At 37.6% G+C, this 17426-nt stretch overlaps 1 protein-coding gene across 3 annotated transcripts in view; it reads left to right on the top strand.

Annotated features, from left to right (window-relative positions):
- Positions 1-17426, top strand: part of DOCK4 (dedicator of cytokinesis 4) — a 405833-nt gene that overhangs the window by 298943 nt on the left and 89464 nt on the right. For all 3 annotated transcript variants that reach the window (XM_031455220.2, XM_031455219.2, XM_031455221.2), the window contains exons 24-26: positions 3574-3701; positions 5776-5910; positions 17181-17279. In XM_031455220.2, coding sequence (XP_031311080.1) covers positions 3574-3701; positions 5776-5910; positions 17181-17279 — 362 coding nt within the window. The remainder of the gene's footprint in view (positions 1-3573; positions 3702-5775; positions 5911-17180; positions 17280-17426) is intronic.

Below are 17426 nucleotides of genomic sequence, written 5' to 3' on the forward strand. Positions count from 1 at the left end.
AATGACAATCTCCAGGTCCATCCATGTTGCTGCAAATGGCATTAGTTTTTCCTTTTTGTGGCTGAGTAGTATTCCATTATATGTGTATATCTATATATATGTGTGTGTGTGTATATAAATTCTAGAGTTATCTGTCCATGGACATTTAAGTTGTTTCCATGTCTTGGCTATTGTAAATAGTGCTGCTATAAGATCGACTTTCAAATGTTAAACCAAACTTGCATTCCCAGGATAAACCCTATTTAATCATTGTGTATGTGTGTATTTGTGTTTTGCTAAAATTTTATAAGGATTTTTACATCTATGTTGATGAGAGATATCAAATCTATTTTCTTGTCTTATGATGTCTTTGTCTAATTTTGGTATAAATAATGCTGGCCTCATAAGATGAATTAGTTATAGCCCCTATAAACATTCTCTTTTCTGGAAGGATTTGTGTAGACTTGATACACTTTCTTCTAATAAATGCTTCATACAATTCATAGAAGCTATTTGGGTCTGGTATTTTCCTTCAGGCTCTTCACAGCAAGTTCAATTTCTTTAATAGATAGAGAATTATTTAGGTTATCCATTTTCCCTTGAATGAGTAAAGTGGAATTATACTCTATGTAAACTCTTTATAAGGCACATGGGTTTTTATAAACCAAGATTAGTCCATTTGAATTGTTGCACAGATGACATCTTTTAGAAAACCAAGCAGAGCAGGACAAGGGCTGGGGCATTTGCAAGTGAGCACATCCCATAAATAATATGCCCGCACGGACCCATAGTAGACAGTAGTTTTGTGCTCGTGCCATCTTGTTGAAAAATAAACTCTCAGGACAAGAAATATACTTACTTTTTCAAAAGATGGAAATATATACTGCATAAGTCAACATTTAGATGACTTATCACCTTACCAGTTCAAATACTAATGACAAGTTGGGGATCCGTATAAGACTTCCAGTTAAGGGAGGACTGACACATGCACGGTCAAAATTCGTTATTCACAGATTGACTCACTAAAACTTATATGTAAGCCGCAAATCCATACTTGTGGCACTTTCACGTTCATTTGTGAACAAGCACAGAGCAGTGAAAACTTTGGGTTGCAGGATGCACACACTCCCAGCAGGGGTCGAACAAGGTGATGCTCTGCCTTCATCCTCACCTGTGCAGAGATGACCAGAGGGTAGGGGCAGCAGGGGGGCAGGGCTGTGCAGGAGCTCCCACTCTGGGACCCCCTGAAGGTTTGAATCCCAGCTCTGGCCCCTGTTAGCGGGGCTCCCTTAGGCAGCTCCCTTCACATTTCTGAACCTTGTTTTCTGTTTTATAAAATAAAGAAAATAGAATCTCTACCTAGGTGAGTTGTTTGTAGGATTTCAGAGTGTAATCTTTGTGCAACGTGTCCAGGTACATATATATGTTTCCCCTCAGAGAAATATTTCAGTTGTTGCTATTTCATTGTTCCCAGTGACTCTTTAGAAATTAACTACCATGAATAAAAAGAAATCAACTGTATTTATCTTTCTTCCTTGATGAACATACACAAATATGAGTTTTGGATGTTAAACTAACCTTGCTTTTAGGGTAAACTTCATCTGGTCCTGAGGAGTGCTTATTTTATATACTGCCGAAGTTGATTCGCTAAAGTTTTGAAAAGGGTTTTTGTATCTATGGTCAGTAAAGGAATTTTTTTTTTAAATACAGAACCTCACAAGTTTAGGACAGTGGGAGAGGAGATGACAACATACAAGACATAAACAGGTTTCATAAAGTCTGACGGCAGATGAGGGGAGGCTGAAACACAGACAGGCACATGGTGGTGGGGAAGAGGAGAGCAAGAAACAAACCGCTTTACGCCACAGAATTGCCAGCGACTCAGGATGTATCAGAAAGGATCAGGAATTGAAAATGTGAGGTATCTCTGAAGATGAAGGGTGCTAGAAGTAAGGACATTGGTCAAAAATTCTTTGGAAGGAGTAGTTACTATTCCACCCCTCCCTGCCTCAGTCCATGGGAAATTTACTCTCTAGAGAAAGTTCACTCTCTAGAGAAAGGCATTCATAAGATTCAGACAATGCTGCATTTGGGGATGAGGCCCACACTATAAATAGGGCCTCACAATTACAGAGGGGCCCTGCCAATCTTGATTTCAAATTACTGAAAGATGCTAGGTTCTGCTCCCCACAGAGGAGTTTGGCAGATTCCTCTATAGAGAACCTGACCAGCCCAAGAGCAGACGTCACAGATTCTGAAATTTGGGGGTCCCCTGATGAAAATCTGCATGTCTCTCCTCCCTTTGGGGAATCCTCATCTGACCACAAGCTCACATAGGCTCACGGGTATTTTTTTTCCCCCAGTTAGCATTTTAGTACCTCACTTGTAAAGATGAATGGACAATGAAAGAGCACCAGATACTGGAGGAAAATCTCTAATGTGAAGGGCAGAGGCCAAAATGAAGAAACAAACAGACAAAGAAAACTTAAAAGAGTAAGATAATTCAGGGTGAAAAAAAATGAAAAAGTTGTCTCTTATTTCCTCCGAGAGAGAAGATAGTATATCCATGAAACAAGAATGGAAAGCTGTAAGAATAGATCATTCAGAGAAATAAAGAGAAATGGCTGCATAATGGAAATACAGTACTTCTTGTTTGAAAATTATGAAGAATTTCACAATGGCTGCAGCACAGCATTAAACCAAGCATGGGGCCTTTCTGGGCACAGGGACCTGTGTGACTGCACGTGGGGTACAGCCATGACACTGGCCTTGGAAATAAGAAGGACTCTCAGAGATTAAATCTATGATAGCCTCAGTAAGAAAACTGAATAGAAGGGTTAGAAGATAAAGTAATGTAATCATCCAGAAAGTTAGACAAAAGGTGAAAAACTGTTCAAGAAATGTAGAAGCTAGTTTAAGAGATTCATGGTATAAAGGTAGTCAAAGTTCCAGACAGAAGACATAAGAAATGGTGGGAAGGAAATAATCCTAGAAATAATTCAAGGCAAGTTCCCAGAACTGAAGGACCTGAGCTTGTAGATTTAAGGAGCCAAGGCACGTAATCCTGAAGTTTTAAATTACCTGGAATAATTTCCGGAAGGCTTTCAGAGGAAAAAAAAAAAAAAAAAAAAAAAAAACAACCAAATATCCAGTCATGGACATCCGAATGTCAGAATGCAAAAAAGGTTAATTTTCCCAGAAATTGATACAACTCTTGAGAGGCTGAGGAGAAGAAAAGGGGGTAAAAAAAATGTAAATTCTCATCTACCATAGTAGGAAGTCAGTAGATGAGCTATCTTAATGAAAAAATGTGGAAATAGCAAAAGAAGCATGCCATTTACATACTTGAAGGTAAAATAAACAATTGTTTTAAAAAACCTGTTTCAATAAAAGAGTCAAAGGCTCGTGAGTGCAGGAATCGTGGGTTGAGGATGGGACTACTGTTTTTTAATATCAATCTTGTAGAACTAGAACGTTTCTAACTACATGTGTTAATAATTTAGCAATTAAAATTAGATGAAAGAGTAGATAAGGATTTGCATGAGGCTTGCGTGGGCCTCATAGATGTGACACTAATGCTTCTTCTCCCTCCAGATTCCCGGTACATTCTCTTACCTGTCGTGTTACATCACCTCCACATGCACTTGCAAGAACAGAAGCACCTGATTATGTGCGCGCGTATCCTTAGCAACGTATTTTGTCTCATCAAGAAGAATAGCTCAGTAAGTAAATACAGGTCATAAGATGTAGTTCCTATCAAAAGGCTTCTGGAGATGAAATTTTATCAGTCTTCAAAGAAACCACACCAAAGACTCATCCTCTGAGACTCTTCACTTTTATTTCCAGCTGGGTTGGACTTTTTGCTCTTCTTCTAAGGGAATTTTTGTTGACCTTGTGGGATGGCTATAACCCCAAATAACCTGGGTTTCCTAAACTTGTATTACAAGAAAGAACCAAATACCCAATGAGAAAATTAGAAATCTCAAAGCCTCCCACATGTGTCTTTAATCTTGATGAATGCTCTGTGGCAGGAATAAATTATTGCTTGCAAAGACAGTCTTTTACGGTCCATTCTCTGAAAGACTGCATCATGATGGTCAGAGCTTGACCACGACCCTTGGGCCCAGCCCTGTGGAGATAGTGGAAGCAGAGGAGAGCCCCTGGAGCCTGGGCTTCCTTGCACAACAACTACTACTCGTCCTGACAGTAATCACTCAGTTGTTACGACTTTGGGAATTAGGGGCGATGTTCCTGACTCTTGATGCAATGCAGTTGCGTTAGAGGATGCAATATCAAGAGAGAAAAATCACATGCTTGCTTATAAGTGGGAACAATGTGGAGTATTCATGGTCATGGCTCGGGGGTTGGATGTGAAATCCACACAGGAAGGATGCCCTCTTCCAGATCTGTTAACCTGCACCTGTTACTAAGCAGCAGTGCACTCACCTGTAACAGTTTGCACAAAGCAGGGTTTGGCAGCGAGTGCTGAGACTCCTGTTTCTCTGCCTCCCTATTACTGCTGTGCCACCGCTTCCCCTTTTGTGTCTCTCTGGCTTATTATCACCATCTGAAGAGCTCGGCAGTCAGCTCGCGTGGGCCCCTGTTGGAAGTGGTGGAGACAGGGCCCCAGTCTCCTTGCGAGAAAAAGGCCAGAAGCTCTTGATCTAAAAGTGTAGTAAGAGAGACCTGCTTGGGGAAGGACCATTGCTTTTTACACACCCGGTTCAAGAAAGTGTAGCTATGCCATGCCTAGCTAGAATGTTTCTGCTGCCTCTAACTGCTGAGAGTAAAAAGTAAGTTAAAAAGTTCACTGCAGAAGACTGAAAACACCAGGTGGTAGTAGAGGTGGGTTTTTTTTTTCTCCTATTTCAGTTTCGAGGTTGCAGTCAATTTTTAGACTTGTAAGGAATTCAGAGCAGAAACTGCTCCGAGGGAAAAACATTAGTAGTTTTTTTTTTGCAAATGTAAGGAAGTTTATCATAAAATCCTTGCCAAAAAGCTCTTTCAAGCTCACACTTTCTAAAAGTTTTCTTTGCAAAGGCAATCTCCTTGGTACATAGAGCATTTGTAATCATAGTGCTCCTTCGTGTGGTGTGGTATAAAAAAACTTGAATCCACTACGTACAGTCAGTGCAGAGCAATTTGAGTTTCTCTCTAGGTCCTTGGGCTTAGATAATATTAATTTTGCTTTGGGAAAGCAGTCCCACCATAGCTACTGACATTAAGTCTGGGCTGTCACTAACAGTATTCACCTAGACTGAGTGCTGTTTGCTAATATTTACATGTAGGAATTTTTAAAAATCATTTTTCTAGGAATAGTCACTTGCACTTAAAATAGAGCTTTGGAAGATAACCTGTGCAACTTCAGCGACAAGAGTAAATATAAGCACAATTTGAAAGCAAAAAATTATAGACTGTTGAAACCAAGAGGGACAGACAGTTAGTGAAGAATCAGACCCAGAAAGGCACGCTGACTTGCACAGGGACACACCCCGTGTTAGTGGCATAGCTGGAGCTCTGAATTAGTCAGATTTTTATTTGTATCTCAGGTACCCATTGTGCAGTCAAGTTGCATACTCTCAGGTAAGCTGTTATCTTCTCCGTGCCTTTGGTTTCTATCAAAGAAGGTCATTCACTTAGGTGAGTTAGGGGAGGTTCAGGTCCTTCAAGCTTTTGAGTTCTCTGACTTTCGGATTCTATATTTAGAAATGTATATTTCCCCCTTTTCACTAAAGAAATATTAATGTACATGTTAAGCCACAATTTCCTGAACACGTTATTTTTTTTTTTCTTAAGGAAAAATCTGTGTTGGAGGAAATAGATGTGATAGTGGCCAGCCTGCTGGACATCCTGCTGAGAACCATACTGGAGATCACCAGTCCACCACAGCCGTCCGGCTCCACAATGCGGCTCCAGTTCCAGGATGTCACTGTAAGATCATAAAGCCAATGCACACGAAACTGCATCGTTGTGCTTGTTAAAGTTTCCGTCACTTTTAGGGTGGGTTGCTGAAGGATCTGGGGAATCTGGCCTGGGGAGACTGATCTCTGTTCATTTCACATGTACATGAGTTTAACCTTCATTTTACCAAGGAATGAGAATAAGATGCATGTTTGTTAAAAAATCTCAGATTAAGATATTTTTAATCACAGAAATGCCAATGTGTCCAATTTATTTTCACTTTGCCCAATTTAAGTTAGCCTATGACTATATCCTCAGTCCTCTTGATAACTTTTCATTCTCTTTTCATCCATTGAATTGCTTGAGGAAGTAAGAATAGTGAAACAGAGCAATAGCAACTGGGGTCCTGAGTTCTAATTCTGAATTTTTCACAGTGACCAGTAAGGATCTTAATTTTGCCATCATTTTTACAAAGAGTGCACTGCAGAACCCCTGTCTTAAGAATGTTTGCTTAGCCTTTGATGAAAATAATTTTTGTTTTTACTTAAAAAATGAAAAGTCCGCTCTGGCTCTCCTGCCAAGGTTGAATACTTAAGGATGGCCATCTTCTATTGAATTTTATTTTCTCTACTTTCGGAGCTGAGATTCACCTGATTCCTCCTGCCAAACTCTGGATGTGGAAATAAAATTAAACTCTTTCTTTTTAACAAACTAAGGTTAAATATAGTATGAAAAAACTTCCTAATATGTGTAAGAGCTGTACTGTGTCATTTACAGAAAAGAAGAGCACCCAGTTAATTTCTCATGGTCTGATGGAATTTCATGTGTAAAATGCTACCTACCTCATTGGCTTGGCTTTGTATATTTAGTAACTACTTGGTCCATAGTAAATGCTCAAAATGTTGTTTTTTTCTTAATACTGCTTGAGCTCATTATGGGTTTGAAAGTTTGGGGGTTTGGTTTTGAATTTTTTTGTTCTGTCTTCTCATGTTTTTCCGAACTTTTTATTTTGGGCTAATTGTAGAGTCACTTGCAGTTGTGAAAAAGAATACTGATACCCCATGTGCCTTTCACACAGTGCTATGCATGGTAACATCTTACAGAACTATACAGTACAGTATCACAACTGGGATACTGACATTAATACAGTCAAGATACAGAATGTTTTCATCACCCCCAAAATCCCCCATTGTGCCCTTTCATAACCAGACTTACTTCCCTCCCATCTCTACTTCCTCCTTACCCTGGCAGCCACAAAATCTGTTCTCCATTTCTGTAATTGTGCTGTTTCAAGAATGTTTTGCAAGTGGAATCATACAGTACATAACCTTTTGTGTTTTGGGGTTGCCTTTTTTTTTTAATTCAGCATAATCCTCTGGAGATTCACCCAGGTCATTGTGTGTATATGTAATTTGTTCCTTTTTCTTGCTCAGTAGTTTTCATGGTGTGAATGTACCACAGTGTGTTTAACCATCCCCATTGAAGGCTGCCTCAATTGTTTCTGGATTTTGGCTATTACTAACAAGGCTACTATAAACATTTGTGTGCATATTTTTATGTAAGCATAAGTCTTCAATTCTCTTAAGACAAATTCCAAGAGTATGATTGCTGGATATGGTAGTTGTATGTTTAGTTTTGTAAGAAACAGCCTAGTCATTTTCCATAGTGGCTGTATCGGTTTACATTCTTATACACACAGTGTATGATGAATGATCCCGTTTCTCAACACACCCTCGTCAGCATTTGGTGGTGTCAGTTTTGGCGGTGGGGAGGGGATGAGGATGTTCTGATAGGTAGGTCGTGATATCTTGTTGTGGTTTTGATTTGCATTTCCCTAATTGCTAGTGATGCTGAATGTGTTTTCACATACTTACTTGCCATCTGTGTATCCCCTTCAGTAGAATATGTCTTTTTCCCATTTTCTAATTGGGTTGCTTTTTAACTCTTGAGTTTCGAGAGTTCGATATAGATTCTAGACATTTGTCCTTTATCGAATATGTGGTTTACAAGTATTTTCTCCCAGTCTGTAGCTTGTTTTTTCATCCTTTTTACAGAGCCTCCTTTCATAGAGCAAAAGTTTTTAATTTTGATGGAGTCCAGTTCAGCAATTTTCCCTTTTATGGATCATGCTTTTGATGTCAAGTTTCAGAACTTTTTGTCTTGCCTTATATCCTGAAGGTTCTCTCCTAGTTTTTTTTTCCCCTAGAAGTATTACAGTTTATATATTACATTTAAGTCCATGAATCTTTCTGAGTTAATTTTTGTATTAGCTGTGTCAGATAATTTTAACATCTCTGTCATCTCAGTGTTGACATCCATTGTCTTTTTTTTATTCAATTTGAGATCTCTTGGTTTTTGGTATGATGAGAGATTCTCAATTGAAATCTGGACATTTTTGTATTATAAGACTCTGGATCTTACTTAAATCTTCTGTTTGAGCTAGCTTTATGTGTTACCTCTTGCCAGGGGGATGGGTAGGATGCCAGCTCATTATAGCCAGCGGGAGGTAGAAGTCCAGGCATTGTCTTCACTGACAGTGCCCAGTGGTCATGAAGGTACCTGCTCACTATTTGGCTTTCTCTGACACCACTCTGGAGAGAGATGCTGGGCTGCCACATCACAGCCTTGTGAGCCTGAAAGTCTGGGCTCCCCATTTGGCTTCTGCAGGTGTGGGAAAGGCCAAAATTTTTTGCGGTGTTCTGCTGGAGTAGAGCAGTGATTGCTAAAAGTTTTGTCTTGTTAAACCACCCCTTTGCTGGTCCTTTGGCCCAGGGGAGCAGGCTCTTTGGGAATATTTGTGTTGCCATTTTTGGTGTTTCAAGATGGCCAGCTCCTTCGGTTCCAGGGTGGGATGTATGAGGCAAAAAGAAAACCCAGAGAACTCAACAGCATGTTCTTCCTGGGGTTCAAGGTCCCTAGGCCGTCTGCTTTCTTCTTTCCACCTTACAAAGTCATCTTGTTTGTTTTGTATATAAAATGAAAGGATTTTAGTGGTACTTGGCAGGAGAAATAGGGAAAAGTGTATCTACTACATCTTCTCAAAAGCAGAAGAAAGTCTCCTTCATTTTGGTTTTGATGGTAACATTTTAACTGCTTCCTGGCAATGTAACTCAAACATAGTTCTAAAATTATAATGACCTAGCAAACAAAATCATAGCAGATTCTCCATGTGGTCAAAGACTGCCTGAGGTCAAAAGCTAAAACACAAACTGCTTTTTTTGTTTGTTTTTTTAATTGAAGTATAGTCAGTTACAATGTGTCAGTTTCTGGTGTACAGTACATTGTCCCAGTCATGCATATACATACATATATTTATTTTCATATTCTTTTCCATTATAGGTTATTATAAGATATTGAATATAGCTCCCTATGCTATACAGAAGAAATTTGTTTTTTTAATCTCTTTTTATATATAGTAGCTAACATTTGCAAATCTCAAAACCCCAAACTTATCTCTTCCCACCCCCTTTTCCCTGGTAACCATAAGATTGTTTACTATGTCTGCAAGTCTGTTTCTGTTTTGTAGATGGTTCATTAGTGTCCTCTTTTTTTCTTTTTTGATTCCACATATGAGTGATACCATATGGTATTTTTCTTTCTCTTTCTGGCTTACTTCACTTAGAATGATGATCTCTAGATACATCTATGTTGCTGCAAATGGCATTATTTTATTCTTTTTTATGGCTGAGTAGTATTCCACTATATAAATATACTACACCTTCTTTATTCAGTCATCTGTTGATAGACATTTAGGTTGCTTCCATGTCTTGGCTATTGTATATAGTGCTGCTATGAACATTAGGGTGCATGCGTCTTTTTGAATTAAGGTTCCCTCTGGATATATGCCCAGCAGTGGGATTGCTAGATCATATGTTAAGTCTATTTTTAGTTTTTTGAGGAATCTCCATACTGTTTTCTATAATGGGTGCACCAGACTACATTCCCACCAACAGTGCAGGCAGGAGGGTTCCCTTTTCTCCTTACCCTCTCCGTCATTTATTGTTCATGGACTTTTGAATGATGGCCATTCTGACTAGTGTAAGGTGATACCTCATTGTAGTTTAGATTTTCATTTCTCTCATAATTAGTGATATGGAGCATTGTGTCATGTGCCTATTGACCATTTGTATGTCTTCATTGGAGAATTGCTTGTTTAGGTCTTTTGCCTATTTTTGGATTGGGTTGTTTTTGTTGTTGTTGTTGTTATAAAGTTGTATGAGCTGTTTATATATTCTGGAAATTAAACCTTTGTCAGTCTCATCATTTGCAAATATTTTCTCCCTTTCTGTAGGTTGTCATTTTGTTTTACTTATGGTTTCCTTTGCTGTGCAAAAGCTTATAACTTTAATTAAGTCCCATTTGTTAATTTTTGCTTTTACTTCTATTGCCTGGGTAGACTGCCCTAGGAGAACATTGCTAAGATTATGACAGAGAATGTTTTGCCTATGTTTTCTTCTAGTAGATTTATCATATCCTATCTTATATTTGTCTTTAAGCCATTATGAGTTTATTTTTATGCATGGTGTGAGGGAGCATTCTAACTTCACTGATTTACATGCTGCTGTGAAGTCAGTGAAAGAAACATGTAAATCAAACCGCTTTGTATCCATCGGCTGCCAGATTTCTCTGGGACATGCATGGCCCACAGTCCTTCACAGTGTAGTAATCAGTGCAAATTAAGAGAACTGAGAAGGCAATGGGTCAAGTTTGTGGATGGATTGGGGTTAGGGCAGGTGGGGTGATCATCTAGTGTGCTAAATTTTAGGAAAATCACATAAAAGAACCTTTCACCAGGCTATGTTGTGCCCCTTACTGTGTGAAAAACCGAACTCTCTCAAGGTATGTGGAATGAAGTTTGCAAGTAAACACTCATGTAAATCATTTGACACCTTAGATTTTATGCTTTCATGTATTTTTTGAGAATCCTCAGGCAGACCTGGTTTGAAAGTTCCCTGCCATTTAACTATGCCTGATCTTGAACAAATAACCTGTATCTCTAAGCTTCTGTTTCTTTGTCTTTAAAATAAAGGAAATAATTGTACTTACTCAAAGTCAGCATGAGGATTTCATCAAATCTGTAAAGTATTTAAACAGTATCAGTACATTTTAGCCATTAGGAATTGTGGTAGCAACCATGATCCATAACATTATTATTATCACAGAAGCAATACTTGCACTGTTGTTGTTACAACTGATTTTTTGGTGAGAAATATGCTCTGCTTATTGACAGGGTCAGCTCTCTGGGCACTGAAGACCTAATTTCTTCATCATTGTCTGTCAGAACAGGCTTGCCCTCTGAACAGGGAGTCTTTATGTGGCTCAGTGCTCCTACCCTGAGCACTTGTCAGTCTTTATAGAAAAAGTGCTTGCAATAAGCGAAAATGCTGTGGGTAAAGCCGTTCCCACAGTGTGTGGTGGTGAAGTGTTTCAGCTCTCTAAGGACCACGGCTATCACCCTGCCTCCCAGTAACACAAACAGGATGACCTGTTTCTGCTGTGTCATAATTTCAGAGAACAGTAACCTTGTTTTAATATCTGAAAGGATTGTGCTTTTAGTTCTTCTACCAACTGTTCTTTAAACTTTAAAATGCTCTATCTGGCTGGAAAAAAAATAGCACCATTGTAATTGATTCCTTTCAAAAATCTAATTGTACGGGGAAGCAGATTTTATAAAGACGCATGTATGGCCGTTCGTTCACACTTCAACTAATTGGACTCCAGAGTTCCTTACAATTGATAAATGCTTCTTTTCTTTGCACATAATTCTGTTCAGCACCATTTATAGCGCAGGTGACTCAGTTCAGCATGAGCCATGTCTACGACATACTCTGCATTTATCTAAATTTTGTGTGCACTGTGGGCTTATGGTTCAGGGAGAGAAAAAAGCGCAGGAGAATTCTGTAAGAAATTTCTGGGGGAAATTGTGCATATATATATAATAGAAGGTTTCCTGAGGACTACTGTAGCCATTATATTCAATCTAGTCGTAAAATGGAAACAAGCCACTACCACATAGAGTTCTTTCTAAAGGCAATTTGTACAGAAAAAAATTCCCACACTAAAATGCAGTAAATCTTGGCCAACAATGTCTTTTTCAATCATTTATATTACTTTATTACTATGTTAATTCAAATCAGTCAACATTTGTTGGGTGTCTGTTATATATTGGTCATTATGCTAGACACTTATAACAAAATATGTACTGGCTTATCAATGTTTTAAATTCAACAACAGTTTTTTATTTATTCTTTTGAATAAATAGTATGTCCAGGATTTTCATGCAGACACTTAAAATCTCTTAAAAAAAATAAAATTACTTTATGGATGAAAAATATGTCAATAAAATATTGGACATCCAGGCCTCTTGACAGGGTTAAATGTGTTTGGAGTTCCTAAAAGATTAAATGAATAAATAAAATGCCATTGTAGAGTAGACATTGGAATTGACAACATGACATAAATGTGCCAAGATAAGACATCAGGATGGCAAGTTGTTTGCAGTGGGCCTAAACCAGATGTGACAGATATAAATAGTTCATCTGGATTCAAAGAGGTATTCTCCCAGGTACAGGGACTATGAAGACTTAATGGAAGTCTATTCATTTTTGAGCAATTTTTTATTTTTATTAAAACTATTAAAAATAATACATCACTTAAGATATTTCACTATTCACAGGATGTATGTTGAAATGAATATTCTAGGAATATTAATCTAGTAGCTAGATTGAAGATAGTGTAGATAGGATGTAGAAAAAATAAGAGATGAAAAGTTGAATTTATTTCTAACTAGATTTGCACTTTTATGTCGAGACATGAGAGAGGCTAAATGTATAGACGTGTTGGTCATCAATAGACAGATTCCTATAGACCTATTTATATTTGAAATGTAATCTCCAAGCTCAGGTATATTCCCTCTATAAAATAAGTCATTCTGAGGACTAGGAAGAAGAGCCAGAGATGCCTGGGTTTATGCATCAGCTTCACCATTTTCTAACTGTGGAACCTGGGATAAATATGTTATTAACTTTAACAGATCTCACTGTAAAGTCAAGCCCCTCATGGCCTTCTGTGCTGCCTCATCCCCAGGCCATCACTGAGCTGCTTTCTGTTACTATAGATAAGTTTGCATTTTCTAGAATTTTATATGAATGAAACTAGACAGCACAGAGTTATTGTTGTTGGGTTTTTTGGTGGGGGGTGGGAGGGGGCATTCTGATGTCTTTCTTTTAATATATGGATATGCTATAATTTGTTTATTCATTCACCTGTTGGTAGACCTTTGGATCATTCCTGGTTTGGGCTATTCTGTTCTATTTATCTATTTTTCTGTTTTGACACCAGTAAACACAGTATCCTGATTAGCACAGCTTTATAGTAAGTCTCGAAGTCAGGTAGTATAAGACCTTAACTTAGTATTTCTTTTTCGAAGCTGTTTTTGCTGTTCAAGGTCCTTTCCATTTCCATAGGAATTTTAAAATCAGCTTGTCACTTTCTACCCCCCAAAATGCCTGCTATGATATGGAGTGGGATTGCATTGAATTTATATGTCAGTTTGGGGAGAATTAACTTCTTAGCAATATTGAATCTCTCATAGAATCTATGTTCTATGAGAATATAGTATGTCTCTCTGTTTATTTAAGTCATCTTTAATGTTCTCATCAAGGTTTTGTAGTTTTCAGCAGATCTTACTTATATTTTGTCATATATATCACTGTGTATTCCATATTTTAATTTATAATTTATGAATTTTATTATTTTAAATTTCAGTTTCTAATTGTTGATTTTCATTATGCAGAAAGTTGATTTTTATACATTGAACTTACATGATTAAACATTGATTAACTCACTTGAGTAGTTCTGGTAGCTCGCTGTAGACTCTGTAGCTTTTTCTGTGTACACAAATACGTTGTCAGTGAGTAAAGGTAACTTTTTTTTATTCCTTTCCAATCTATAGTCCTTTAATTCTTGTTCTTGCTTTATTGCACTTACTAGAACCTTCAATATAATATTCAGAAGAAGTAGGGAACTGTTTAAGCTTTGAGATGTCTGAAAAGGCCTTATTCTGGCTTTGTTTTTGAAAGATAATTTGACTGGGTAACATATTCTTGGTTGTTAGCTGTTTTCTTTCACTCCTCTAAGGATGTTCCTCCACTGTTTTCCAGCTTAGATTGTTCCCAGGGAGAAATCTCTCATCCTTATCTTTGTTCCCCTGCATATAATGTGTCTTTTTTTTTTTCCCTAGCTGGTATTAAGATTTTCTCTTTATCAGTGGCTATCAGCAATTTTATTATGTTGTACCTTAGCATAATTTTTTCATGCTTATTTTGCTTAGGGTTTATTGAAATTCTGTGATACATAGGTGTATGGTTTTCAAAGAATCTGACATATTTCCCCTTATTTCTTCAATTACTTTTTCTGACCCCTCTTGTTTGAGGTCTGCAATTGCATATATATTTTGCTACTTGAAGTTGTTCTCCAGTTCACCGTACTTTCTTCTTTTTTCCTTTTCTTTTAGTTCTTTTTCTTTGTGTTTTATTTTAGAGAATATCTATTATACTGTATTCTTCTGTGTTATCTGTTGACTGAAAAAAAAAAAAAGCACAACCTAGAAGTTGAGCATTTTGTTTTATTTAGCAAACTTACTGAGGACTGTTGCCAGGATGGCAGACTCTCAGACAGCTCTGAGGGATTGTTCCAAAGAGGTAAGGGAGGAGCCAGGATATTTAGGAGTTTCACTGGAAAAAAAAAAACAGTCCAACATCAAAAGATTAATGCTGATCACCAAAACCAGACATCTCAAGTGAATGATTTTAGTGCATTTCTATGTATGGGAAGATGCAAGACTCTGGGCTCATTGAAATTATTCCTTTGATATCCATCTTAACTATCTAGAGCTGAGATCCTATTTTTCTCCATCCTGAATTCTTGTTGTGCACTGTCAAGGGTGGCTGTAGTGGCTGATGGCTTTACGGCTGTAACATCCTTTGTTTACTGAAATGGCAGGTGACATTCTTTGTCCACAGTCTAATCTGCCATTAGTCCCACTCAATGAATTTTCATCTCATACATGATTGTCTTCATCTCTAGAAGTTCAATTTGGGTCCTTTCATTACCTTTCAGGTCTCTAATTAACATGTTCAATCTTTCTTCAAGCTTCCTGAATATATAGGCTACAGTGATAATAGCTATTTTAATGTCCTTGACTGCTAATTCTATTATCTGTGTCATTTCTCGTCTGTTTCGATTGATTGATAATTTTTTTTCTCCTCATTTGTATAATTTTTTTTCCTCCTCCTTTGTAAGCCTGGTAATTTTTTATTAAATGCCAGACATTGTGAATCTTACCTTGTTGGGACCTGGATTTTGTTGTTATTATTCCTAAAAATATCTTTGACCTTTGCTGTGGAATGAGGTTAAATTTCTCAGGAACTGTTTGATTGTTTCAGGTCTTACTTCTGAACTTTCTCAGGTAGGATCAAAAAAGCATTTATTCCAGGAGTAATTTTTTTCCACAACTGAGGAAAGATCCTTTTTAGTACTCTAACTGGTGCCCTATTTTTTTTTTAAATGGTGGTACTGGGGATTGAACCCAGGACCTCATGCATGCTAAGCATGCACTCTACCACTGAGCTATATAGCACACCACCCCCCTCAGCTCCGATGCCCAACTAATAGTGAGGATTTTTCAGTCTGGCTGGTGATAAAAGGTATTATTCACAGTCTGTGTGAGTACCAGTTTCTTTCAATCCTTTTGGATAGGTTTTTCCTAGCCTTGGGTTGTTTTCTCATACACATGCACTAAAATATTTGTAATTGTGCCCTGAAATATCCTCTTCCTTGCGTTAAGTATCAAGGGTCCATTTGTTCATTAACAAAGTAATATGTTGAGCTTAAAGGATATTTCTACAACCCACATTGATTAGTTTGTTAAATATTTGCTCCAAAAATTGTGTAGGGATAATTATTTGTCATACTTGTATGTGGCAAATGACTATCTACATGCCAGAAGCCAGCTTGCATCTCTGTTTACCCTGACATGGCCATAGAGCAGCATACTCAGGACTTCCTGGGCAGCTGGTAGGTATATGTTTGCCCTGACTTAGCTGCCTTTCTTGGGAAATCCCACTTCTCGGGGCTTTTGGTCTCTAATTTTACATGGAGCCTATAGTCTCTTTTGAGAAACCGATTCCTAATTAAACTGCATTTCTATAAATTTGCAGTCAGTTACCACTGATTGCTTCTTCTGTTGTGACTGTATTGTTTTACATGCAATTAAAACTGTTTAAAGGTAATCTAAAAGTAGATAAAGTCTTTGCTGAGCAAAAAATTTTGCATTGAAAACACATATTTTAAGTTAGAAGTCCTTTGGGAAATGCAAGTGATAACAGTTCCAAAGGTCTTCACATCTGTGGGTATTGGATATATTTTTCTTCTTCATTATTAATCTGTAAGATTTTGACTCTGTAGGAGTCAGTCACATAGCACCCAAGCACAGAAGTATCAAGGTTAACTTAAACTGTTCTGAACAGGAGACTGACACCATTATACCACGTATGGCTTTCTCTACACCCAGCAAGTCAGCCGATAAGCACCCTGATGGGTTGGAGAAGGTCATGTAAATTAAAAAATGGAGCAGGAGGGGAAGGTATAGCTTAGTGGTAGAGACAGTGCCTAGCATGCATGAGGTCCTGAGTTCAATCCCCAGTAGCTCCGTTAAAATAAATAAACAAATAAACCTAATTACCTCCCTTCACCCCAACCCCTAAAAAAATGAGCATGAGCTTACAAGGAAGAGCTTTGGAGTAGAAAGACCTAGGGATAACCTCTGCTCTGCCAATTTCTAGCTGTGTATTTTGGGCAAGTCTTTTAACCCACCAAACCACCATTTTATCTTCTTTAAATTAGTGTTATATCCCCTACCTCGTAATGTTGGTAGGAGGCTCAATGATAGAATAAATGAAGGCATAGTAAAAGTTAATAAGTGAATGGCGGCCTCATTATCTTTTCCTTTAAGTGTGTGGAGTTACTTCCCTAGTGAAAAGCTTCCACCCAAGTGGAAAAAAAAAGCACTCTAAATTTAAAGATGTATTTATACCAAGTCATTAGTAATCATCACAAGGAGAAATTTTGACTGTAATATTATGGTTAATTTAGATTAAGACAACATCGAAGGGTAAATTTGAATCATAGCGGGTTTTTTTAAGTGTTCTATTTGAGGGCAGTTGAAAGTAAGTTAATGATGTTCTTTTATGTCCTTACTAAAAAAAAAATGCTTGCTTTTTTTTTTTTTTTTTAATTAGGGGGAGTTTGTTGCTTGTCTCCTGTCTCTATTACGGCAAATGACAGATAGACATTATCAGCAGCTTCTTGATAGTTTCAATACAAAAGAAGAGCTAAGGGTAAGTGACACTTTTTAAAATTTTGTTTAATATATCTTTTTAGTTTCTCTTGTTCTTATTCATCATTGTTCAGATGGTTCTCTGACAAGGGCTTTATCTTTTCCCATCAAATCCTAAACTGTTTTTTCTCAGCTTTATCCATAGATT

This window comes from Camelus dromedarius, chromosome 7 (assembly GCF_036321535.1).
Source record: "Camelus dromedarius isolate mCamDro1 chromosome 7, mCamDro1.pat, whole genome shotgun sequence".
NCBI classification, from domain to species: domain Eukaryota; kingdom Metazoa; phylum Chordata; class Mammalia; order Artiodactyla; family Camelidae; genus Camelus; species Camelus dromedarius.